The 27,201-nt window shown below is 35.4% G+C and overlaps 1 protein-coding gene across 27 annotated transcripts in view; it reads right to left on the bottom strand.

The window, feature by feature from the left end:
* SOX6 (SRY-box transcription factor 6) overlaps nucleotides 1-27,201 on the bottom strand; it is an 833,346-nt gene that overhangs the window by 278,797 nt on the left and 527,348 nt on the right. For all 27 annotated transcript variants that reach the window (XM_059874855.1, XM_059874857.1, XM_059874853.1 and 24 more), the window contains one exon: nucleotides 22,206-22,295. In XM_059874855.1, the coding sequence (XP_059730838.1) occupies nucleotides 22,206-22,295 (90 nt within the window). The remainder of the gene's footprint in view (nucleotides 1-22,205; nucleotides 22,296-27,201) is intronic.

Raw genomic sequence — 27,201 nt, 5'->3', positions numbered from 1 at the left:
AAAACAAGACCAGGAGCTGACTGTGGCTCAGATCATGAGCTCCTTATTGCCAAATTCAGACTTAAATTGAAGAAAGTAGGGAAAACCACTAGACCATTCAGGTATGACCTAAATCAAATCCTTTATGATTATACAGTGGAAGTGAGAAATAGATTTAAGGGCCTAGATCTGATAGATAGAGTGCCTGATGAACTATGGACGGAGGTTTGTGACATTGTACAGGAGACAGGGATCAAGATCATCCCCATGGAAAGAAATGTAAACAAGCAAAATGGCTGTCTGGGGAGGCCTTATACATAGCTGTGAAAAGAAGAGAAGTGAAAAGCAAAGGAGAAAAGGAAAGATATAAGCATCTGGATGCAGAGTTCCAAAGAATAGCAAGAAGAGATAAGAAAGCCTTCCTCAGTGATCAGTGCAAAGAAATAGAGGAAAACAACAGAATGGGAAAGACTAGAGATCTCTTCAAGAAAATTAGAGATACCAAGGGAACATTTCATGCAAAGATGGGCTCGATAAAGGACAGAAATGATATGGACCTAACAGAAGCAGAAGATATTAAGAAGAGGTGGCAAGAACACACAGAAGAACTATACAAAAAAGATCTTCACGACCCCCATAATCACGATGGTGTGATCACTGACCTAGAGCCAGACATCCTGGAATGTGAAGTCAAGTGGGCCTTAGAAAGCATCACTACGAACAAAGCTAGTGGAGGTGATGGAATTCCAGTGGAGCTATTACAAATCCTGAAAGATGATGCTGTGAAAGTGCTACACTCACTATGCCAGCAAATTTGGAAAACTCAGCAGTGGCCACAGGACTGGAAAAGGTCAGTTTTCATTCCAAACCCAAAGACAGGCAATGTCAAAGAATGCTCAAACTACAACACAATTGCACTCATCTCACACGCTAGTAAAGTAATGCTCAAAATTCTCTATGCCAGGCTTTAGCAATATGTGAACCGTGAACTTCCTGATGTTCAAGCTGGTTTTAGAAAAGGCAGAGGAACCAGAGATCAAATTGCCAACATCTGCTGGATCATGGAAAAAGAGAGTTCCAGAAAAACATCTATTTCTGCTTTATTGATGATGCCAAAGCCTTTGACTGTGTGGAACACTATAAACTGTGGAAAATTCTTCAAGAGATGGGCATACCAGACCACCTGACCTGCCTCTTGAGAAACCTATATGCAGGTCAGGAAGCAACAGTTAGAACTGGATATGGAACAACAGACTGATTCCAAATAGGAAAAGGAGTGTGTCAAGGCTGTATATTGTCACCCTGCTCATTTAACTTCTATGCAGAGTACATCATGAGAAACTCTGGGCTGGAAGAAGCACAAGCTGGAATCAAGATTGCCAGGAGAAATATCAGTAACCTCAGATATGCAGATGACACCACCCTTATGGCAGAAAGTGAAGAGGAACTCAAAAGCCTCTTGATGAAAGTGAAAGCAGAGAGTGAAAAAGTAGGCTTAAAGCTCAACATTCAAAAAACAAAGATCATGGCATCTGGTCCCATCACTTCATGGGACATAGATGGGGAAACAGTGGAAACAGTGTCAGACTTTATTTTGGGGGGCTCCAAAATCACTGCAGATGGTGACTGCAGCCATGAAATTAAAAGACGCTTACTCCTTGGAAGAAAAGTTATGACCAACCTAGATAGCATATTGAAAAGCAGAGACATTACTTTGCCAACAAAGGTCCATCTAGTCAAGGCTATGGCTTTTCCAGTGGTCATGTATGGATGTGAGAGTTGGACTGTGAAGCTGAGCGCCAAGGAATTGATGCTTTTGAACTGTGGTGTTGGAGAAGATTCCTGAGAGTCCCTTGGACTGCAAGGAGATCCAACCAGTCCATTCTGAAGATCAGCCCTGGGTATTCTTTGGAGGGAATGATACTAAAGCTGAAACTCCAGTACTTTGCCCACCTCATGCAAAGAGTTGACTCATCGGAAAAGACTCTGATGCTGGGAGGGATTGTGTGCAGGAGGAAAAGGGGACAACAGAGGATGAGATGGCTGGACGGCATCACCAACTTGATGGACGTGAGTTTGAGTGAACTCCAGGAGTTGGTGATGGACAGGGAGGCCTGGCGTGCTGTGATTCATGGGGTCCAAAGAGTCGGACACAACTGAGCGACTGAACTGAAGTGATAAGACATTTCCCCCTCTTTATATAATTCAATCAGTACACATCACAACAGATTGAGTACAAAAGCAGATATAGTTTAATTCCTATTAAACCGTACACTGAAGAGATTTACCAAGATAAAAAGCAATGCTACTCTTCTCTCTAAATTACTTTAATTTTATGAAATATATTTTCATTAACAAATCTTTATGGTGAATGTAACAAATATACTATTATAACATAAATGAATTGATAAATATTTATTAAAACATCAGGTTTAACTTCTAACACAGTAAGTATTAATAGATATGTCACACAGATAAAAGATTTTTAGGGTCCTTAATACATTCTAACAGTTCTGAGAACAAAAATTTTTAGTCCTATGGTTTACTATTCTACCAATAAATATTTACTCTTTCAAGTACTAAATTATGCTAATTGTTGTTGATAAGGGTTGTTGCCTACCTACAGCATTTATTGATTCCCAACTACATGCCACTCTAAACACATTTTTTCTCTAATCCTCTCAAAAAATTAGAAGTTTGCTAAGTCACTTCAGTCGTGTCCGACTCTGTGTGATCCCATAGACGGCAGCCCACCAGGCTCCCCCGTCCCTGGGATTCTCCAGGCAAGAACACTGGAGTGGATTGCCATTTCCTTCTCCAATGCATGAGAAGTTTAGTAGGTAATAAAATCAATACTCTTTTGTACAAATACTGAAACTAATTCCTTCCATTTTTAAAATTCAAGACTTACTTTCAGTCATTTTTAAAAAGTAGTCTTTGTTGGAAAAGCAATGCCGACACATGGCTTAAAAAAGTAAAAAAAAAAAAAAAAAAAACACACACAAAACACTTCAGTACAAACTGTACTGAATAAGCCCAAATAAAAGTTTCAGCCCCTGTGCCATAGCATACACTACCCCCTACATAGTCAACCTCTGTTAAGGGTTTAATAAATATCCTTCCAGCAATTTTCTGTGTATATAATTTTTTACATAAATTACACCATACGTATGCTCTCCTCACTCTTAACAGTTCCAGAGTTCCTCAGTCTTAATATTTCCAGAGATATTATCCTTATTAAGCCAAACAATAATTCAGGTAATATAGAGAAGCTGTGCCTCTAAATTAGTGACCCCATTCCTCCCATTATATTGCAAAATAAGTTAAAGTTAACTTTATGTCTATAAGATATTTTCACTTTTCACTCAGCTTTGCTTACCTCTTTATTGAGATAATATGCTACTAAAAATGGAACTAAATTCACCAACCAAAATACTGTGAAATCAGTATTCCAAGTTATAAGAGAAATTTCTTTCAATATGCCCCAATACATTTCATTCCCAGATTCCTATAACTCTGCTGTTACCCTGCTGTCTCTTATTCCACTAAGAGTCACATTCCAATCTACAGGTGTGTTTTAACACATGCACTTATGCATGTATGGGTGGAAGTTAAAGTCTATTTTTAATTCTGGATTTGTGCACTAATACTGAAATAGAAACATTTGTATTCAAAGAATACGAACTACTTTGATAAACAAAGGTTCTACCATAAGCCTAAGTCTAACACACATCATTAAAGCTCCAGTGTTTTCACTAATTCCACACAGGAGGATTACAGATGTCCTGCTAGCTACCATTTCCTGGTAAGCAATCTGAATGGCTTCCAGGAAATTGCTAATGACCTTCATTTTACTTAAAATCTAGGCTGCAATTAGTAATAGTTTTTCTTCTCCATGCTGGTTATAATGTTTATTTTCATCACAGCAATCAGGAAGAAAAAAGTGAAATGTCTTGTTTTTGAATTATATCAAAATGTGTTCTCTTTTATTTCGATATGTCACCAAATAGACTAATACATATTTAATGTAATCATAATTGTGTAAGAATACTTTGGATCTTTTTTTCCTTCTAACCAATTTTGCCTCCTTTCTCACTCTAGGCTGTATCTATTGCTAAAATTAGCCTTTTAAAATGGAATCAATAGGAATATTTTATAATTGGTGACTATTTTTACATGTAAGAATATTTTATAATGAATTTTTTGAAACCAGATGTGATTTAAGGTAAAATTTTATGTTTTAATTATAATAATTAACTACTAAAAACAGAAGTTTCAGATTTTTATTCAATGAATTTAAAATATGATTACATGGTCAATATAATAATAACAAAGAACAATTTTAGCCAGTGCTATATTTATAGTCAGAACCTGTTATTAAACTTCAGTATTTTCTTTTAAGTAAACATTGATTTCTATAATTAGATTCAACTGATCTTTCCCCCAACATATCGATTTCTTTTAATCCCAACAGTTAACAATGATTCTAATGTATCATAATACTCTAGACCTTAATCATATAGTAGCAATTTTTGCCAGTAGCTTTTGTTTGAATTTTAATCAAGAAGACTTTGTGTCTCCAACCCCAAGTTGGGGGGAGGTTTTAATTGCTTGCATGTATATCACACAAACATCAAAAGAAGTAAAAGATGTTTATAACAGAGAGAACAAAGGAGAGCTTTGAAATATCTATATTCATGCTAAGCGGTATAATTTCTAAAAATGGGTATCGTTGTTTATAATGCATATATATCTGTAAACTAGCCGTGGTGTGCATTTATTAGTAGTAAAAGGGATTCTTCAGTCCTGCAATAACACTGATTACAAGATGACCAAAAGAATATGTGAAATAAGATAAACATGCTATTTAGGGTAAATTAAGATTCCACCTTAATAATTTACTATGTGATTTTAGGGAAGTCACTTTTCTAGATATTGGAGTCCCTGTAATGGAAAATAAGAAGTTTGAATTATATAATATACAAAGCTCCTTCAAGTTATTTTTGGAAATTCTATGATTGAGATATTACTCTGAATTTCTTTAATTACATAGATTTATACAGAAAATAGTGATACTCTACTACATTATTTCATACAAATCAATGAGGAAATTACATGTGCTCTAAGGCTCTTTCACAAGCTGGTCTCTAGAGCAATATAGCAATTGTCTTAGAAATAACAATTTAAGTTTTTCAAAATACACGAAATCTGCACATTATAACTGTTTCAACCTTTTTTCCTAAAGAGAGAACAAAAACCACTAGGTATAAGAACTTTGCTGATTTTATTGGAGTTGAAAAATGGCAGATGATTCACCTCTAAATGCATCCAGATTTTTTAAGTTCCCTCAGATGAAGAAACTGCTGTAAATTTGTAAATGGAAATTCAAGAAAAACTCATTTATAAATGAATATGTAAAGTGTATGGTCACAGCTTTTCAAAAACCATTCTAGTCCTTCTGTGATTGCCTACAACAGAAAATACCAGTAACTATGAATTACTATTCCTAAAGAAACCGAGTACTCTGTATAAAGGGCAATGCACGGAATAAGCAATCAGAGTACTTAGATATAGTTTGGGCCCTTACTATAAAGTGAACAAACTAGTAGAGAGAATTGGCATTTAAGATAGTAACCTGTGACATAGAAACTAATTCTATTGGAAGGATGTTATATTCATTCTGACCCTTTGGTGATAACAGCACTGCTTAAGTTACTTCAAGAATAACCTACACTATTTGGTCTTCAAAGATCTAGGCACTGAAAGAAACCATGACTTTTGTGTTCCTGCACTCTCCTCTAAAGATTTATGTTTGCAATCAAAACTAAAAATGAAACCTGGCTCTTAGTGGCACATAGTAGCAAAATTATAATAAACTCACATTTTTAATTCAGTATATGCACGAAGCACAATTGTAATATACCTGCACAATTTGATACAACAGTTCCTAATTTTACTTCTCTTAGTAAAAACCCTAGTAAAGTAACAGTGAGTAATGCTTAAAGTTTTTAACATTAAAGTACAGAAACAGTATTAAGCCTCCAGAACAAATCTCTTAAACATTTTAGTTGAATAACTATAGTAAGTAATTGTGTTTCAAAAAATAACCTTAAAAACATTGGGAATCATTTGTAGAATTTTTCATTTAAAAGCATTTGTTTAATCACTTTTTTTCCCTAGCAGAAAGACACTGTCATTTTTTTCTAAGCATCAGGAGAGTGTACCTATAAGCATATCTACCTTAACCCCTAAATGTAAATATTTAAATGATTAATCATAAATGACCAAGGAAGGAAGGAAAACACTATTTTCCTTATTTGATTCATATCACATAATTATTTTTTTTCTCTCTATCATCTGTGTGTTTGACAAACAGTTTGTGCTAACTCAAACAACCAACATTACTGCTTCTCTGGCACACTGCCCAGGGAGGCGCCTTCACACCAAGGAGGAGATGCCAGCCAGAGTATAGGGGGGAATGTGTGTAAAAGAAGGAGACTGGCTAAGATTCTCCTATATAAACCACAGAAGGCTAGATCCGTGCATAGAAGCAGGGTGAATTCTAATGATCTAGACATCATTTAGTAAGCCACCTTTGCATTTAGAAATGTTTCATCATCATAAATGTCCTGGCATCCTTACTCTTTTGGTACAACTCAAAAAAGCATACATACAAATGGGTTATGAACCTTACCACTATTTTTGTTTCATCTTGTATCCTTTACTGTATTGCTCCCCTCTCTCTTATGTAGATTTAGATCAAGACAGATAATTCCACAGAGGTTCTTTTGCCAAAGATGGCAGAGTAGAGAGACCTTAGCCTCACCTCCTATCACAGGTACACCAAAATTACAACTATTTACAGAATTATTTTTTATTATTAATAACATGATTGGAACCTACCTGAAAAGTTCTTCTACAGCTAAATTTGTGTAGAAGGATCCACAACAAGATGGATAGGAGGAACAGAGTCATGTTATAGTCAGGACCCATACCCCTGGGTGAGTGACTCATAAACAGGAGAATAATTACAGTTGCAGAGGTTCTCTACAAAGAAAGAGGGTTCTGAGTCCTACATTGGCTTCCCAGCACAAGAGTCCTGCACTGGGAAGAAAAACCCTGAGAATACTTGAGTTTAAAGGCCAGCAGGGCTTACTTCCACAAGACTCAGAGGGTTGTGGAAACAGGCTCCACTCTTACAAGGTACACACAAAATCTAACATGTTCTGGGATCCAGCCCCAACCCACCAAGAGAAAGGTTGCCTTAAGACCCCGTGAGCCCACAGCTGGCCCTGGACACATGCCTGCCCATCAGATGGCCGAGGACCTGCCTCCACATACCGGTACCTGTGCACTAGAGCCAGATCCCCATGGCCTCATAGAGACCCCAGGACCCGGTTGCAGCCACCAGTGAATAGGTACCAGCCCCAGAATTCCCTGGGTCCAGGCCCCACCCATTAGCAAGCCTGTGGACTTCCCTGGTGGCTCAGATGGCAAAGCATCTGTCTACAATGCAGGAGACCCGGGTTCGATTCCTGGGTCGGGATGATCCCCTGGAGAAGGAAATGGCAACCCACTCCAGTATTCTTGCCTGGAGAATCCCATGGATGGAGGAGCCTGGTAGGCTACGGTCCATGGGGTCGCAAAGAGTTGGACACAACTGAGCAACTTCACTTTCTAATCATAGGACCAAGCTTCAGCCACCAGCCAGTGGAAAACTGCAGCTCCTAGCCTGATATAGCAAGACCCAACCTACCCCCAGCAGGTCAACAAGCTTCAGGACACCTTGGACCTCTCAGCCAGCTATGTCAGGAACCAGCCCCATTCACCAATGGTTCTACACCAGCTCAGGACCCCTGGGCCCTGCAGCCAGACTCCAGGACCTGGCTCTTCCTGACAGTAGGTTGATGCTAGCCCCAGGACCTGGGTTCAGTCAGTACTGGGTAGGCACCAGCTACTGCCACAGGATCTCCTGGGGTTCTATAGCCAGCCACCTTATGACTCAGCCTCACAAATCAGTGGTGGGCAGCCTCCATCTGGCAATCAAATGGACTGGGGGTGAGCCATGCCTAAAAGATCACCCACAGTAGCAGCCTACCACAGCAGAATGACCCAAGAAGCACACATAGGGGTTGAGCACACACTCCTAAATGTACTGCTTGGAGTACTGAATGTTTCCTACAAAAGGCCACTTCTCCAAGGCTGAGAAAAGTAAACCTAACAGATATATAGAAATGAAAACAACAAGTTAAGAAAAATGAGGTAACAGAAGAACAAGTTCCAAATGAAGAAACATGTCAAAACCCCAGAAGAACTAAGTGAAGTGGAGAAAGGCAATTTACCTTAGAAAGAGCTCACGGTAATGATCATAAAGATGATCAAAGGACTCAGGAGAAAAAATGGATGAACATAGCAGGAAGTTAGAAATCTTGAACAAAGAGTTATAAAATACAAAGAAATCAATCGAGTAAAGATGCAGAATACAACTGAAATGAAAAAATACATAAGAAGGAATCAATAGAATAAATGACACAGAGAAATGAATCAGCAAGCTGGAAGACAGACTACTGGAAATCACTGAAGCAGAACAAAAAAGAATGAAAAATGAGGGCAATTTAAGAGACCTCTGAGACAGCATCGAAAGTACCAACATTACATTATAGGGATCCCAAAAGAGGAGAGAGAGAAAGGGGCAGGTAACATACATGAAGACATAACAGCTGAAAAGTTCCCTAACCTGGAACAGGAAATAGACATCCAAGTCCAAGAAATATAAAGAGTCCCAAGGAAGACTGCTCCTGCTAAGTCGCTTCAGTCGTGTCTGACTCTGTGCGACCCCATAGATGGCAGCCCACCAGGCTCCCCTGTCCTTGGAATTCTCCAGGCAAGAACACTGGAGTGGGTTGCCATTTCCTTCTCCAATTCGTGAAAGTGAAAAGTGAAAGTGAAGTCGCTCAGTCGTGTCTGACCCTCAGTGACCCCATGGACTGCAGCCTTCCAGGCTTCTCCGTCCATGGGATTTTCCAGGCAAGAGTACTGCAGTGGGGTGCCATTGCCTTAAAATGCAATTAAAATGGCAAAAATTAAAGATGTAGAGAGAATATTAAAAGTAGCAAGAGAAAAGCAACAAGTTGTACATAACGAAACTTGCATAAGGCTATCAGCTGACATTTTGGTAGAAAGTGCAGGCCAGAAGGCACAATATATTCATATAAACTGATAAAAGAAAAAAAAAAAAACCTACAACCAAGAGTACTCTCTATTCAGCAAGGCTCTCATTCAGATTTGATGGAGACATCAAAATTTTTAGACAAGCAAAAGCTAAAAGAGTTCAGCACTACCAAACTACCTGTACAAGAAATGTTCATGGGATTTCTCTAAGTGAAAAAGAAGAGGCCACTACTAGAAACATAAAACTTACAAAAGGAAAATGCTCATTGGTAAAGGCAAATACACACTGAAGGTAGTTTATCAACCATGTACAAAGTTTGTAGGAAGGTTAAATAGACAAAACTACTAAAATCATCTATATTCACAACAACCATTTAAGGGATACACAAAAAACCAGTGGATATAAAATATGATGTCAAAAAAAGCACTGGGGGTGGGGGAGAGTAAAAAATATAGGATTGTTAGAATGCATTTAAAATTAAGAGATCAACAACTATATAAAAAACTCATGGTAACCCCAAACCAAAAATCTATAATACACACACAAAAAAGAGAAAGGTATCCAAACAATACTAAACATAAGGATCAAATCACAAAGAGAACAAAAGAAGAAAAGAATCAAAAAGAACTACAAAACAACCTTAACACAATTAACAAAATGGCAAAAAACATATACATATAAATAACTATTTTATGTATAATTTGACTACCTTCTCCAATCAAAAGACATAGAGTGACTGAAAGGATAAAAAAAAAAATGTTATATATATATGCTGCCTATAAGACATTTACTTTAGATCTAAGACACACGCAGATTGAAAGAGGATGAAAAAGGGTATTCCATGCAAATGGAAATCAAGACAGGGTGCCAATATTTACAGTATACAAAATAGACTTAGAACAAAGACTATTACAAGAGACAAATAAAGACATTGCATAATGATCAAGGGATTAATCCAAGATAATACAACAATTGTAAATACCATCTAAACACATAAAGCAAATTAATAGACATAAAGGGAGAAATTGACATTAACCCAATAACAGTAGGGGACTTTAACATTCCACTTACATCAATGCCACATCTTTCAGGCAGATAATCAATAAGGAAACATTGGTTTAAAACGACACAGTAGATGAAATAGACTTGATACATATATATAGAATTTTGCATCAAAAAGCAGCAGAGTACGCATTCTTTTCAAGTGCAAATGAAACATTCTCCAGGATAGATCACAGCTAGGCCATAAAACAAGTATCTCTAAATTTAAAATTTAACTAATTTGAAAACATATCAAGCACCTTTTCTGACCACAACACTATGAGACTAGAAATCAACTACAAGGGAAAAAAAAAACAAAACTGCAGAAATCTAAAACATGTGGAGACTAAACAGTATGTTACTAAACAACCAATGGATCACTGAAGAACTCAAAAGAAGAAATCAAAATGTACTTGGAGACAAATTAAAAAAAAAAAAAGCAACTATTCAAACTCTGTGTGATGCAGCAAGAGTTTTAAGAGGGAAGTTTATAGCCAATACAAGCTTACTTCAGGAAACAAGAAAAATCTCAAATAAACAACCCAACTTTAGACCTAAAGGAGCTAGAAAAAGAAGAAAAGACAAAACTTAAAGTTAGTAAAAGGAAATAAATCATAATCATCAGAGCATAAATAAATAAAATAGAGACCAACAAAGCAGTAGGATAGATCAATAAAACTAAGTACTGGTTCTTCAAAAAGAAACAAATTCAATAAACCTTTAGCTAGACTCATAAAGAAAAAAAGAAAGAAAGAAGGACACATAAATAAAATCAGAAATGAAAAATGAAGGGTTATAATAGACACCATAAGAATACGAAGGATCATAAGAGACAACTATGAACAACTATATGCCCATAAAAGGACAACCAAGAAAAAATCAACAAATTTGCAGAAATGTATAGTCTCCCAGGATTGAACCAGGAAGGAAGTAAATATGAGCAGACCAATTACCAATAATGTTATTGAATCGATACTTAAAAAAAAAAAAAAAAAAACACTCCCAACAAACAAAAATCCAGGACCAGATGGCTTCACAGGTGAATTCTACCACATGTTTAGAGAACACTTAGCATCTATCCTTCTGAAGCTATTTCAAAAAATTGCAGAAGAATCACTTTTGTGAGGCCAATGTCACCCTGATACCAAAACCAGGCAAAGATATCACAAAAAAAGAAAATTAAAAGTCAGTATCACTGATGAATCTAGATACAAAAATCCTAAACAAATTATTAGCTAACCAAACCCAACAATACATTAAAAGGATCATACACCATGATCAAGTGGATTTATCCCAGGGATGCAAGCACAGCTCGATATCTGAAAGTCAATCAGTGTGATATACCACAGTGACAAATTGAAGAATAAAAACTATAAGGTCATCTCAACAGATGCAGAAAAGGTTTTCACAAAATTCAACATCCATGTATGATTTTAAAAAATGGATGTTGAATTTTCCAGAAAGTGGAGAACATACCTCAACACAATAAGGGCCATATATGATCATCCCACAGATAACATCATGCGTAACAGTGAAAAACTGAAAGCATTTCTTCTGAGATTAGGAATAAGAGAAGGATGTCCACTCTTGCCACTTTTATTCAACACAGTATGGAAAGTCTTAGCTCTAGCTAACCAGAAAAGAAAAATAAATAAATAAAATAAAAGGAACCAAAATTAGAAAAGAAGAAATAAAACTGTCACTGTTTATAAATGACATGATACTATACATGTGTGCATGCATGCTAAGTGGCTTCAATTGTGTCCAACTCTTTGTGATCCTATGGACTGCAGCCTGCCAGGCTCCTCTGTCCATGGGATTCTCCAGGCAAGAATACTGGAATGGATTGCCATATACCCCCTCCAGCAGATCTCTCTGACTGAGGGATCGAAACCACATCACTTATATCTCCTGCATTGGCAGGCAGGTTCTTTACCACTAGTACCACCTGGGAAGCTCATGATACTATGCATTGAAAATACTATGCATTGAAAATCCACTAGAAAACTACTAGAGCTCATCAGTGAATTTCATAAAGTTGATGGATACAAAATTAATACAAAGAAATCTGTTGCATTTCTATAAACTAATAAGAGCTAGCAGAAAGAAATTAAAGAAACAATCCCATAGATAATTGCATCAGAAAGAATAAATTACCTAGGAAGAAACATATCTAAGAGGTAAAACACATATACTTGGAAACCTATAAGACACTAATAAAAGAAATAAAAGATTATACAGTCAAATGGACAGATATATCATGTTCACTTTTAGAAAAATTAATTTTATTAAAATGACCATACTATCCATACAATCTAAAGATTTAATAGAATCCTTATCAAATTACAAATGGTATTTTTCACAGAACTAAAAAAATTCTAAAATGTGTGTGAAAATACAACAGACAAAATAGTCTTACAAAAGAAGAACACAACTAGAGATATTACTCTCCCTAATTTCAAACTATAATACAAAGCTACAGTAACCAAAACAATATAGTACAGGCACAAAAACAGACACATAGGTCAATGGAATAGAAGAGAGAGTCCAGAAATAAACTTACACACTTACAGTTAACTAATTTACGATGAAGGATACAAAACTATGCAATAGAGAAAAGACAGTCTTTTCAAAAAGTAGTGTTGGGAAAACTGGTCAGCTATATGGAAAATAGTGAAATTCGAACATTTTCTCATACCATATAAAAAATAAACTCAAAATGGATTCAAGACTTAAATGTAAGGTAGGTAGGTTTAGTCGCTAATTTGTGTCCAACTCTTGTGACCCCATGGACTGTAGCGAGCGCATCAGGCTCCTCTATCCATGGGATTTCCCAGGCAATAATACTGGAGTGGGTTGCCATTTCCTTCTCCAGGGATCTTCCCAACCCAGGGATCTAACCTAGGTCTCCCGCAATGCAAGCAGACTCTTTACGGACTGAGCTATCAGAGAAGCCCCAGAAATCATAAAACTCCTAGAAGAAAAAAATATGAAAAACATTCTTTGACATAAACTATAGCAATATATTTTGAGTCTGTCTCCTAAGGCAAAGGAATCAAAAAACAAAAATAAACAAATGAGACCTAATTTAAACTTGAAAGTTTTGCACAGCAAAGGAAACCATCACAACATGAAAAGACAACCTACTGAATGTGAGCAAATGTTTGTAAATGATATCACTGATGAGTTAATATTTAAAATATACATATAGCTGATGCAACTCAATATCAAAGCAACCAATCAGCCAATTAAAAAATGGGCAGAAGGCATGAAAGTGTAAGTCTCTCAGTTGTGTCCAACTCTTTGCAACCCCACAGATTGCAGCCCACCAGACTTCTCTGTCCATGGGATTCTCCAGGCAAGAATACTGGAGTGGCTTGCCAATCCCTTCTCCAAAGGATCTTCCTGACCTAGGGTTGAACCCATGTCTCCCACACTGCAGACAGATTCTTTGCCATCTGAGCCACCAGAGAAGCTCAGGCAGAAGGCCTAAACAGACATTTTACCAAAGAGGATATACAGATGGCCAACAGGCACACGAAAAGATGCTCACCACTACTAATCATTGGAGAAATGCAAATCAAAATCATGAGGTATCATCTCACATCTGACAGAATGCCTGTCATCAAAAAAAATACAAATAACAAAGTTGGCAAGAATATGGAGAAAAAGAAACCCTTGTACACTGTTGGTAAGAATGTAAATTGGTGCAATCATTCTAGAAAACACTAAGGAGGTTCTTCAAAAAACTAAAAACTAGAAATATTATATGATCCAGCAATTCTACTCCTGGGTATATATCTCAAGAAAATGAAAACATTAATTCAAAAAGATACATATACCCCAATGTTCATAGCAGCATTAATTATAGGCGTCAAGATATGGACACAACCTAAAAGTCCTTTTAACAGATAAATGGATAAAGAAGATGGAGTATGTATATATGGGCTTCCCTGGTAGCTCAGATGATGAAGAATTCACCTGCAATGCAGGAAACCATGGTTCAGTCTTGGGTTAGGAAGATACCTTAGAGAAAGGAATGGTTACCCACTCCAGTATCCTTCAAAATTCAGGCTTAAATTGAAGAAAGTAGGGAAATCCACTAGACCTATTAGATATGACCTAAATCAAATCCCTTATGATTATACACTGGAGGGGACAAATAGATTCAAGAGATTAGAATCTAATCTAATTGGTAGATAGAATGCTGAAGAACTATAGACAGAGGTTCATAGCATTGTACAGGAAGTGGTGACCAAAACCAAGGAAAAGAAATGCAAGAAGGCAAAGTGGTTGTCTGAGCCTTACAAACAGCTGAGAAAAGAAGGGCAAAGGAGAAAGGAAGAGATATACCCAACTGAATGCAGAGTTGCAGAGAATAGCAAGGAGACATAATAAAGCCTTCTTAAGTGAACAATGCAAAGAAAGATAGGAAAACAACAGAATGAGAAAGATTTGAGATCTCTTCAAGAAAACTGGAGATACCAAGGTTACATTTCAAGCAAAGTTATGCACAATAAAGGACAGAAATGGAAAGGACTTAACAGAAGCAGAAGAGATTAAGAAGAGGTGCCAAGAACAGAGAAAAACTATACCAAAAAGGGTCTTAATGACCCAGATAACCACAATACTCACTTAAAACCAGACACGCTGGAGTGGGAAGTCAAGTGGACCTAAACGGAACATTACTACTAAAAAACTAGTGGAGGTGATGGAATTCCAGCTGAGCTATTTAAAATCCTAAAAGATGATGCTGTTACAGTGTTGCAGTCAATATGTCAGTGAATATGGAAAACTCAGCAGTTGCCACTGGACTGGGAAAGGTCAGTTTTCATTCCAATCCCAAAGAAAGGCAATGCCAAAGACTGTTCAAAAATTACCATATAATTGCACTCATTTTACCTGCTAGGAAGGGAATGCCCCAAATCTTTCAAGCTAGGCTTCAACAGTACATGAATCAAGAACTTTTAAATGTACAAGTTGGATTTAGAAAAGAACCAGAGATCAAATTGCCAACATATACAGGATCATAGGAAAAGCAAGGGGATTCCAGAAAAAATATCTACTTCTGCTTCACTGACTACCTAAAGCCTTTGACTGTGGATCACAACAAACCATGGAAAATTCTTAAAGAGATAGGAATACCAGACCACCTTACTGGTCTCCTGAGAAACATGTATGCAGGTCAAGAAGCAAAGGTTAGAATCAATGAATGTAGCCATGAAATTAAAAGATGCTTGCTCCTTGGAAGAAAAGCTATAACAAACTTAGGCAAAATATTAAAAGAGAGACATCACTTTGCCAACAAATGTCTGTTTAGTCAAAGCTATGGTTTTTTCAGTAGTCATGTATGGATGTGAGAGCTGGATCATGAAGTCCGAGTGCCAAAGATTTGATGCTTTCAAACTTTGGTGCTGGAGAAGCCTCTTTAGAGTCCTTTTGACTGCAACGAGATCAAACCAGTCAATCTGAAAGGAAATCAACCCTGAATATTCAGTGTAAGGACTGATGCTGAAGCTGAAACTCCAATACTTTGGCTACATGATGCAAAGAGCTGATTCACTGGAAAAGACTCTGATGCCAGGAAAGGTTGAGGGGAGGAGGAGAAGCGGGTGACAGAGGATGAGATGGTTGGATGGCATAATGGACTCAATGGACATGAGTTTGAGCAACCACGGGAGAGAGTGAAGGACAGGGAAGCCTGGCATGCTGCAGTCCACGGACTCGCAAAGAGTCACGGAGCGACTGAACTGATGCAGAGTACATCGTATGAAATGCCAGGCGGAATGACTCAAGCTGGAATCAAGATTTCTGGGAGAAATATCAACAATCTCAAATATGAAGATGATACCATTCTAACAGCAGAAAGCAAAGCGGAACTAAAGAGCCTCTTGATGAAAGTTAAAGAGGGGAATGAAAAAGTTGGCTAGAATCTCCAACATTCAAGAAAACTAAGATCATGGCATCTGGTTCCATCACCTCATGGCAAATAGATGGAGAAAAGTGGAAACAGTGACAGATTTTATCTTCTTGGGCTCCAGAATCACTGTGGATGGTAACTGCAGCCCAGAATTAAACGACACTTACTCTTTGGGAAAAAAAAGCCATGACAAACCTAGACAGCATATTAAAAAGGAGATCTTTGCCAACAAAAGTCTGTATCGTCAAAGCTATGGGTTTTCAAGTAGTCAGGTTCAGATGTGAGAGTTGGACCATAAAGAATGCTGAGCACCAAAGAACTGATACTTTCAAATTGTGCTGAAGAAGACTCTTGAGAGTCTCTTGGTTTGCAAAGAGATCAAACCAGTCAATTCTAAAGGAAATCAACCCTGAATATTCATTGGAAGGACTGATGCTGAAGCTCCAATACTTTGTCCACCTGATGCAAGTTCAGTTCAGTCGCTCAGTCATGTTCAACTCTGTGACCCCATCGACTGCAGCACACCAGGCCTCCCTGCCCATCACCAACTCCCAGAGTTTACTCAAACTCATTCCATTGAGTTGATGATGCCATCCAACCATCTCATTCTCTGTCATCCCCTTCTCCTCCCACCTTCAATCTTTCCCAGCATCAAGGTCTTTTCCAATGAGTCAGCTCTTTGCATCAGGTGGCCAAAGTATTAGAGTTTCAGCTTCAACATCAGTCCTTCCAGTGAATATTCAGGACCTGATGCAAAGAGTCTACTCATTGGAAAAGACCCTATGCTGGAAAAGATTGAAAGCAAAAGGAGAAGGGCAGCAGAGAATGAGATGGTTAGATAACATCACTGACTCAATGGACATGAATTTGAGCAAACTCGGATATAGTGAAGGACAGAAGAACTTAGCATGCTGCAGTCCATGGGGTGGTAGAAAGTCAGACATGACTTAGTGACTGAACAAAACAAATCAATAATTACCTTAAATGTCATTGCACTAAATTCTCCAATCAAAAGGTATAGCATGGTAGATAAGATTCTAAAAAAAAAGAAAAGAGCCTATAATATGCTGCCTACAACACTTTAGGGTAAAGGACACACAAAGAATATAAAAACAGATTCTCACTAAGATGTTATCTATTGAATAGTTTTACATAGCCATCTTCCATAGAAAAGAAGGATATGCTTTTCGATTTCACAACTCTGGTACTAAATATTAACAAAGATAGCAAAAATAAAGAAAAACACAAACTAATCTCATTTACAAATACAGATGCAAAAATAACAACTGCAATATAAGCAAATAAAAGTATGAAGTACATTAAAACAAGACTATACCATGACTAATGTGTTTATTTCATTATTTAATTTGAGAAACAAAAACCAATAAGATATACCATTAACTAAAATACAATTTATCATAGAAACTCCTAATAAAATATAACTAGAATATTTTTAACGATTAAAAATATCTTAAATCAATAGTCAATATAATATTTAATGGTGAAATACTAAACAAACACAATTCCATAAACTAAAAACTACATAAAATACTTGCTATTACCTGTTTTCTCCAATATTATTCTTGACATTCTAGGCAGTGTATTAAAAGAAGTGGTGAAAAAAAGGAACAAATAACTGCCCCAAAAGAGGAGAAAACACATCAGCTGAAATATGACTAGACCTAACAAGCTTGACAAAAAGGGAAGTTATAAAATGAGCCAGCAAAATGCAATATCATCCCTAAATATAGTAACAAAAAGAGAATAGTATGAAAAATATAACATTCACAAATAAAAAATTAAATATTGTAGAGGAAATATTAAAAGAAATGTGCTGAATCTATATGTAAGAAACAAAACATTGTTCAGAAACATAAAAGAATTGATTGAATAAGTTATTTGGAATGGAAAGATTCAACATTAAAAAGATTTTAGCTACCCTATAGTTTTATAATCTTTTAAAAAATCACTTTGCAATTTTAGTTAACAACTTCTAAATCTAAGGTAAATTTTACAGAAGTATACAAGCACCTTAAGAAAAATTTTGAATGAGGTCTTGCAATACTGTTCAAAAATACTATAAAGCTACAGTGATTAACACAGCCTAGCACTTTAGAAGTTTAGATAGAAAGATAAATGGAAAAGAGCTAAAAAATGAGAGTGGCTGCAAATATGCAATCCATATATAATAGAAGAGGTTATTTCAAGTCAGATGGGATAACATGGGTTATTTAATAAATGATACAGAGATATTTGGTTAACTGCTTAAGAAAAAAATTTTACATTATCCATCAAAATATATCCAAGAGGAATGAAAGGGTTAAGTGTATAAAAATATAGTCAAAGAATTGGAAGAAAATACAGTAGAATATAATTTTAGATTGGGAGAAACCTTTCTAAACAAACCCCAAACAGAAAAAAAGAAAAAGAAAAAAAGAGCATTAAAACAGGGAGGAAAAGATTTGATGACAAAACCATACAGTAAAGAAAATGACAAAATACACAAATATGACAAAGAAAGGCCAGTACCACTAAAGAGTCTTATGAAACCATAAGAACTAAACAAATCCTTTAAAGGAAAAATGGGCTAACAACATAAACAGACAATTTACAAAGGAAGAGATATTTAATCCAAATGAATTTATGTAAAACTTCTCATTATCAGTCAATATCAAATGAGTTCAAAATATATCAGCAACAATGTTATATTCCCCTATCAAACTGGCAAGGAATGTTTAAAATAATCATAGATGGCAAGGAAATACTTGCTAGTGAGAGCACAGAACCCTATATTCTATCTGAAGGGCTACGTGGCAATATGAACAAAAAGTCTTTCCAAAAAGAACACATCCTTCAACTCAGTAATTTCACTTTTTCAGAATATATCTATATCCTAAGAAAATAATTACTAAATAACACTGAAAATACTAAAAAGTTAGCCATATTCAAGGTTTTCTTTATAATGACAAATAATAAAACCTTAAATATTGAATAACAGTCTCAGTCAAATTATAAGAACCTCACTTTATATCATATTTGCTGCAAATAAAAGTAATATTTTAGAAGACAACCTAATTATAGGGAAATTCATAATATATCATTAAGTGGGAAAAGTAAATTACAAAAAATTGTAAAAGGATGATTCGAATTTTAAGGGAAAATAATTCTAAGGCATATGCACACATTAAAATGGAAAGGATATACACTATAATATAGGTAGAATTAAAGGACAATTATATTTTCCTTTAGGTGTGTTTATATTCTTTTTATAATACATATGAATTTTATAATGAGGGGAAAATAATGAAATATATAAATATACATTGCTAAGATACACTAAACCATAGTAGTATGGTTTTCATTTCTTTTCCCTTTTTTAAAAAAATTATTTTGTGGCCACACTGCATAGCAGGCAGGATCTTAGTTCCCCAAACAGGGATAGAACTCGATACCCTCGCAGTAGAGGAATGGAGGGCTAACCATTGAAACACCACGAAATGCCTCAGGTGTGTTTTTCTTGGAGATAGTATTTAAATCACCCTAAATTTTCTGAATAATTAGAACCAATTTTGGTGACTAATAACTGACTTGATCTCACCTACAATAAAAGTGTGTGTTGAGTTTTAGTAGTGGCTCAATCAAACTACTTGAATGCTATTTGAACTAAATTTTTTTGTTTCTTTTATCATATTTTTGGAATCTTTTCATACGATTATGCTGACAAAATATAAAGATGTAAAAACAGACACTGATGTAGAGTAAATCAAAATGAAAAATTTGGTACGAATCTTATCTTCTATGCCCATAAAAACAGCAGCACACAAACAAAAGTTCACATTTTACAAACAGAATCCAGAAAAACAAAAAGTTAAAGAATTTGAAAAGCCTGAGTTTGCATGTTTCACTTTTGAGATTTTGACTACACAAAGCTAGTACAGTTTTGCATTTTTGAATCAAAAATAAAGAAATATAGAAAGTGGGATTGGAAAGATAACCCAAATCATAAAAACTTGATGCTGAATCATAACATAATAAAATGTTAGCTTCCACGTTACTGAGAGAAAACAAGACCCCCATCATTCACACTGGCAAAAGCTTGCCTTTGCATAAACCATTTCTGTACTCACTGTCATAAAACCAATGACTTTGGAAAGGGAAGAAAACAGGGAATGACGTGCAAAGTAGCACACACCATGTTATTGCAGCTGGATAAAGAATATGTCACTAATGACTTTCTACACGTCAGTTATAAATTGAGTTTCTTTTTCTTTTCCAAAATAGCAAATAGCCTTTATGAGTTCAAAACAGAAGCAGTGAAATTCAAAAATACTACCCACTTTCCACTTGATTTTGATACTGCATTAGTTAATAGAATGTTATTAATTATTCCTTGGAAAAGATATGACTACCCTTTCTCTTCATTTGAGTTGAATATAACATGTCTGAATACTAGGCAATATTCTGTAATAAATTCAAAATAAAATTTTCATCAGATAGTTATCACCAAATGTTCATCTTAAATGAGACATTATCCATGGGAATATTCACCTGAAGTCATTTGATAAATTCAGAAAACTAATGTAATTGAGTTCTCAAATTGTCAGTTTAAGTGACAGAGTGATAGAGCAATGACTATCTGTAAGGGATGACTGAGAAAAGTAATTAATGACAACAGATTCTATCCACAATACCAAAAGCTACTTCAGTACTTCATACAGTACTTCCTCTCCATAAAAGAATCAACAAGAGGGAGCTGGGCAAAAAGTATAACTGCTTAACTGATAGGGCAGGTTAATTTTGTAATGGATTGGGACTGCCCACCTCTTAATTTGTTTCAAAATAATAATGCCAATCAATTATCTTTAAAATAAGGATGCTCATCCTCAGCCAGGTCAGAGATCATGAAATGTTAAGTTCTGTGAAATCTATTTGAGATTAATTAACCTAAGATCCTATGGGCAGTTAATAACAAGCACAACTTTCCCTCATGAGGGTTTCCTTAAGTGCAAGCTGTTTAAAAGCTTTACACATGCTAATTCTCTTAATGAGCCTTGGTAGGTACTTTTGTTGTGTGTGCTCAGTCGTGTCCGACTCTTTGTGACCCCGTGGATTGTAGACCGCCAGGCTCCTCTGTCCATAGAATTTTCCAAGCAAGAACAATGGAGTAGGTTATCATATTCTCCACCAGGGGATCTTCCTGATCCAAGGGTTGAACCTGCATCTCCAGCATCTCCTGCATTGGCAGGCGTATTCTTTACCACTGCACCACTTGGGAAGCCCAAGTACTTTTATTATCCTCATTTTAGATACAAGGAATTCAAAACATTGAAACCTTCAGTGACATGCCCCAAGTCACTCATCTAGTAAGTTGACAGAGCCAGAATTTGAACAGGGAACCAGGCCTCAGAATCCAGTCATAAATATAAATTGCACATTCTATAAACTCCTTTGTTATAGTTACTACCCCCTGATCATTTTTGACCAGAAAAAAATTCAAATTAGTGATTTGGATTCATCAATTAAGCTACTATAATTTCAAAAGGAAGGACTAAAATTATCTTTATTTAATTTGTTCATTTTTGACATAACATTGTTTTCATACTTTTTTGTTCAGCAAATGAAACTATGGGCTTCCCTGGTAGCTCAGCTGGTAAAGAATCTGCCTGCAATGCAAGAGACCCTGGTTCAATCCCTGGGTCGGGAAGATTCCTGGAGGAGGGTATGACAACCCACTCCAATATTCTTGCCTGGAGAACCCCAATGAACAGAAGAGCCTGGCAGGCAAAGAGTCAGACACAACTGAGTGACTAAGCACTGCACAGCTAAAGCTACTGTTTTCCTTCTGTGCCAAGGAGGAGACTAATGAAGTAGTGTGTCCTGTAAGTTATATGTTTATAGACTGTAAAAAGGGAAAAATTTCATTCTATAAACATTACAAAAGAATAAAAGTTCAGGAACACATTGTATATTTACCCTCTTAAATATAAATATTAGAAGTAAGAATTTAATGTTGGGGTACAGAAGATAAGCAGATGTGTTGTGGTACAAAATAACATTTCTACATTGATATGTTTGATATTTTGTATACTGTACCTTTAATTTCTCCAAGAAGTTCACTGGTATTTAATCTTTCCATTTTTTCCTTCCAATCTTTTGAAAGTAGTTTTTCCATGCAGGAGGAATCTATTTAAATAAAAAAGTAAGTATTAAAAATATTATACATGTTTTAGATAAGTATTAAAATATTACAAATATAGAAGTCTATGGAGTTAATGGAGAAATTCTATCATTCAAAAATGATCAAAGATTTTTTTGCCGCTTTAACCAAGGATATAGACAAGTATATTATTCTATCTATTATAAAATACCACAACTAAATTTTTTTTTGCTGGAAAATTATTTACAATATTCCCAGGAGAAAAAAAGACAATGCTCAATAATCTTATCTTGGTATTATAATTTTGGCTAATTAATATTCAGCCAGCATTTATCATTTCTTTAGACTAATAGGACAGAACAAGGAGCTTTTTTCTACAAGCTTAGGTTTAGATATTATTCCTTTTAATTCAGGTGACTTTTTTTTAAGTCCAAGCAAAATTTGTGTGCTGTTCAAGGAAGAATGACAAATTTTCAAGTGAGAAGAGAAGAATCAACCTGTAACTCCTTGTTCCTTAAGAAATACACAGATGGCAACTTTTGTAAAATATTCATTTACAGTAAAATACAAAGAAAATAAACAAGATATTCTCTGTCTCCCAGTAATAGAAACAGTTAAAACCTTTATATAAATAGAGATGCGTGATCTTTTCAAGAAGATCCTTATTTAAACGCTATTTGACCTACTGCATTTCTAAACAGCATACTAGATTTTGGAAGTTATTACACTTGTTTCTATAAGATTCATAAAGCTTACAGAAGTTTACATTTTAGAGTGTTCTAATAATTATCAAATTTTTATCAATGAGTTATTTTTTCTCTGATCAGGTAGATTTGAAACTAGAGCTACTGCTTATAACTACTTACATGCATCTTATAAGTCTCAAATTTTAATAAACAGGCCACGTTTCCAAAAGGGAGAGCAGATTTAAATACTCAATCCTTAGTGCAAAGCATACTCCCATTATACTTTAACATTCCAAGTGTCAAAATTCTGATAACCTCTTTTTAAAATTATATTTAAAAACTTATTTCAACTCCAAATGTTTTTTCTCTCCCATATCAGTACCTATCTCTTTAGCATTTTCCCTTTCATTTTTTCTCCAACTTCTAAGTCCTCCTTGAATTTTTCAGAATGACAGTAAGGTTAAGATGGATCTAAAGGGTTTCAGAAACTTGATAAGCTTAGGCAAAGACAGTGAGCCCCTGGGTAAGAGATGAGAAAACCACTGCATGGTTAGAACATATTGGTGAAAACAATTAACATTTGTCCATGAAATGATCAGTCAATCAAGAAATGGATGGAATCCATCAGTGTGTTGGTAAACGGCTGATGAAGAACTAGCTATCACAGGAGCCAAAGTTCTTTCTAAAAAGAAGTCAGCTTGATTCTATTAAGTGAAAGCTCCTTGCTCCTCCCCTTACTTCTTCCCTTCTTTCCTTTCCTCCTTTTCTTCCAGGCTTTCCTATTAATTATTTTCTTTTAAACAAATGATCTACCACTTTGATTAAAAATTGAATTCTAAGTGATCTGCCAAGAGGGTCTCTATGCATATGCATACGTTCAGTTTGCATTTAATTTCCAAAATAGTCTCTTGGATTTTAATTCAGAAACAAGGTATATACTTTGTTCTGTACATATTTTGTTTCTAGGCAAAAGTCATAGAAAAGATAATGTTAGGTGTGAGGGTCAAGAAGGAATTCTTCAAAGTCATGCCTCTCAGAGATTCAGTTCAGTTCAGTCGCTCAGTCATGTCCGACTCTTTGCGACCCCATGAATCACAGCACGCCAGGCCTCCGTGTCCATCACCAACTCCCGGAGTTCACTCAAACTCATGTCCATCAAGTCGGTGATGCCATCCATCCATCTCATCCTCTGTTGTCCCCTTCTCCTCCTGCCACCAATCCCTCCCAGCAGCAGGGTCTTTTCCAATGAGTCAACTCTTCACATGAGGTGGCCAAAGTATTGGAGTTTCAGCTTTAGCACCAGTCCTTCCAATGAACACCCAGGACTGATTTCCTTTAGAACGGACTGGTTGGATCCCCTTGCAGTCCAAGGGACTTTCAAGGGTCTTCTCCAACACCACAGTTCAAAAGCATCAATTCTTCGGTGCTCAGCTTTCTTCACAGTCCAACTCTCACATCCATACATGACCACAGGAAAAACCATAGCCTTGACTGGATGGACCTTTGTTGGCAAAGTAATGTCTCTGCTTTTTTCTATCAGAGATTACTTTTTCTCAAGTCAGGTTTAAATTTCTGGATATAACATTAGGTCATATGTAAGAATAATCAACAAAATGTCTTCAACTTCCTCTCCTACTCAGTTTTGTTACTTTTTTAAAAAACTTTTTCATATATATTACAACATCATACTAAACTGGTAATCACTGACATAAATGCTAAAGCATAACTTGTGTGGTTAAAATTTGAGTAGAGTTAACATATTATAATGATCAAGACAAAATCCCAATTTACTAGTAATGATCGAAAATTCAGAGCAAGTTCACGAACCAGGATTAGATATACACTAAATGTAAAACAGCTAAAATATGTCTCTCATTTCTATTAATAGACCTGAAATCTTTCAGAGCTCCAGGAAAAGAATGCTAAAATTTCATAGGAGAAAACAGAATTATATGGACAACATGAACATATATTTCAAATATTTATCAAATATGTTTGAAGACACAGCTTTATATAAGAGCTAGTCATTAATTAAATGGTTAATAAATTCAAAACATTTCACATTTCTATTAGAAAATTAATCCTCACCATAATGCTGAGTTAATCTAGCTATACAAATTCTCATTTCAGTAGAAGAAACTGAAAAGAAAAAAATAAAGCAATCTTTGCATGTCTATAGCTCATTAAAATATTCAGTAACGATCACTGATTGTCTTTATCCACAGGGCAATAAGAGTCACGACATACCACTTTATCAACATTCAAAACCGTGAGAAAATCTCTTGAAAAACAGGTTTCTCACCTAAAATCTATTTGCCAGCCCTCTAAGGACATACATACACAATAAGTACTCAGCACACTCCATAATGTAATATAAAACAAGTAAGGTGAGGGAAGAAAGTCCAGAAGATGCAGGTTGTTATTAAAAGCTACATAGGCAGAGGATACTACTGCCTCTACCAAGATGTTTCTGACTTGAAACGAGGACATATATAATAGATAAAACTAAATGAAATCTATATTTTCAAATTTACCATTCAAAATAATATCCAGGTAAGGACAAAAATAAAAAATCAAGTATTCATCCTCCTTGTGCCACATACTTCAACTATATTACTAGGACTCTAGCTTTACAGAGGCAGTTCATCAGATCAGACTTTGCCCCTTTCTGACCATGCACAAATGCAAAAAATCAAAGAGGTCAAAATAAGTAAAGAAGTCCAGTTTGCATTATGTACAGGGAAAGATTAAGCCCATGTTTGAATTCAGTACTCATGCAGGATTCCAAATGGAAAAAAAGAACTAAACATCACCCAGAATTCTTGGACCACTGCACAGGAAAATATGTTTTCCATGATTGACTGGTAAACATCTAATGCAGTTATGGTAGTGCCACAGTCCTCAAAACAATGAAAAAATATACAGTGTATTTCACTATCTGAGTTTGACTACTCAAATTTTAGTATTTTGACTGAGTTGTCTTCAGCTAATTAGAAGAAGACTAATTCAGCTAATTAAAATACCTTTTGGAAATTAAGGTTAAAAAACTACAACATTATAGTATCACAATATTATAGTATGTGTCACCATCATACGTACATATTAAAAATGAATGTAAACCTAACACTTCAGCATAAAAGTGAAAATGCCAAAATTAATTCCTATTACTATGAAAGAATTAGTGTCCATAAAACAATACATAACTAATGAAATGCAAGAGTTTATTATATTTATCTTGCCCAATTTTTGTAAATAACGTGAGAAAAACACCACTATCAAAAGTTAAGAGTTGAACTTCAGTTCTTGTTTATTTTTAACCAAGGATGTAAAGGGATTTGATATGGTATAAATTAATTCTCAGCTGCATAGCTATGTTTTCCCTTTTCCTTTGCAAATCTAAGTTTTTCTATTTCAATAAACTTTTTCTAAGGAAACAAGAAAGATATAAGTCAGAACTAGCATGTTATAAATATACAGCATAATGGATTGCAAAGCAATGTTTCTGCTTAACTACCCAGGTGTCAAACCAGGTAAGTCAGGAATGTTTTATCATGCTAATAATTAATTTCACCGCACAAGAGAAATTTGAAGTAAGATATTTATTTCCTAATCTAAATGATGATGTTTTAGGAACAATTTTAAATTATTCCAAATTAAACAAAGTTGCAGTAATATTATTAACTCGTACTCTAAGCAAAGTAAAGAGTCTAAGAGAGTAAATAAAGAAATAATCACTAAAACGAAATCACGGGGAACAGCAAAGGATAATGGGAAAATTTTTTATTGTACTTTAAAACAATTTACCTGTAAGTAAACACTTATCATTATTGCTTTTACCTCAAAGTGATACTTAAAGTTAGAAATGTTAAAACATTAGAAATATGATATAGAAAATAACTTTAAAATACTTTAGTGAGAAACAACGCCTGCCCTCCTGTACGCATATTTCCTACTGCTTTTTAAACTTTGTTTAAAGCAATCCCTTTTATTTTTACCACAGGAATCATAAATTTCAAGGGCAATCAATTTTCTATGTATCCAAAGAACAGTGATAACTTATCAAAAGTATCCTTGACCTTGGTTTACAGCTAATTTTGATAATATATATTTATATCCCTGCTGATCATCAATCTCATATTTTTCATTAGGAAACAGAGATGCACATGGCAGTTACTGTACATTTTTCCACAGTGACAAGTGCTCCACAATACAGTGGGATAAAATTGGAGCTTGGAGAGCTTGAAGA

The sequence above is a fragment of the Bos taurus genome, chromosome 15 (genome assembly GCF_002263795.3).
Source record: "Bos taurus isolate L1 Dominette 01449 registration number 42190680 breed Hereford chromosome 15, ARS-UCD2.0, whole genome shotgun sequence".
In the NCBI taxonomy this organism is placed as follows: Eukaryota; Metazoa; Chordata; class Mammalia; order Artiodactyla; family Bovidae; genus Bos; species Bos taurus.
The sequence above is the reverse complement of the archived record's forward strand: the minus strand, read 5'-3'. Positions and strand labels throughout refer to the sequence as shown.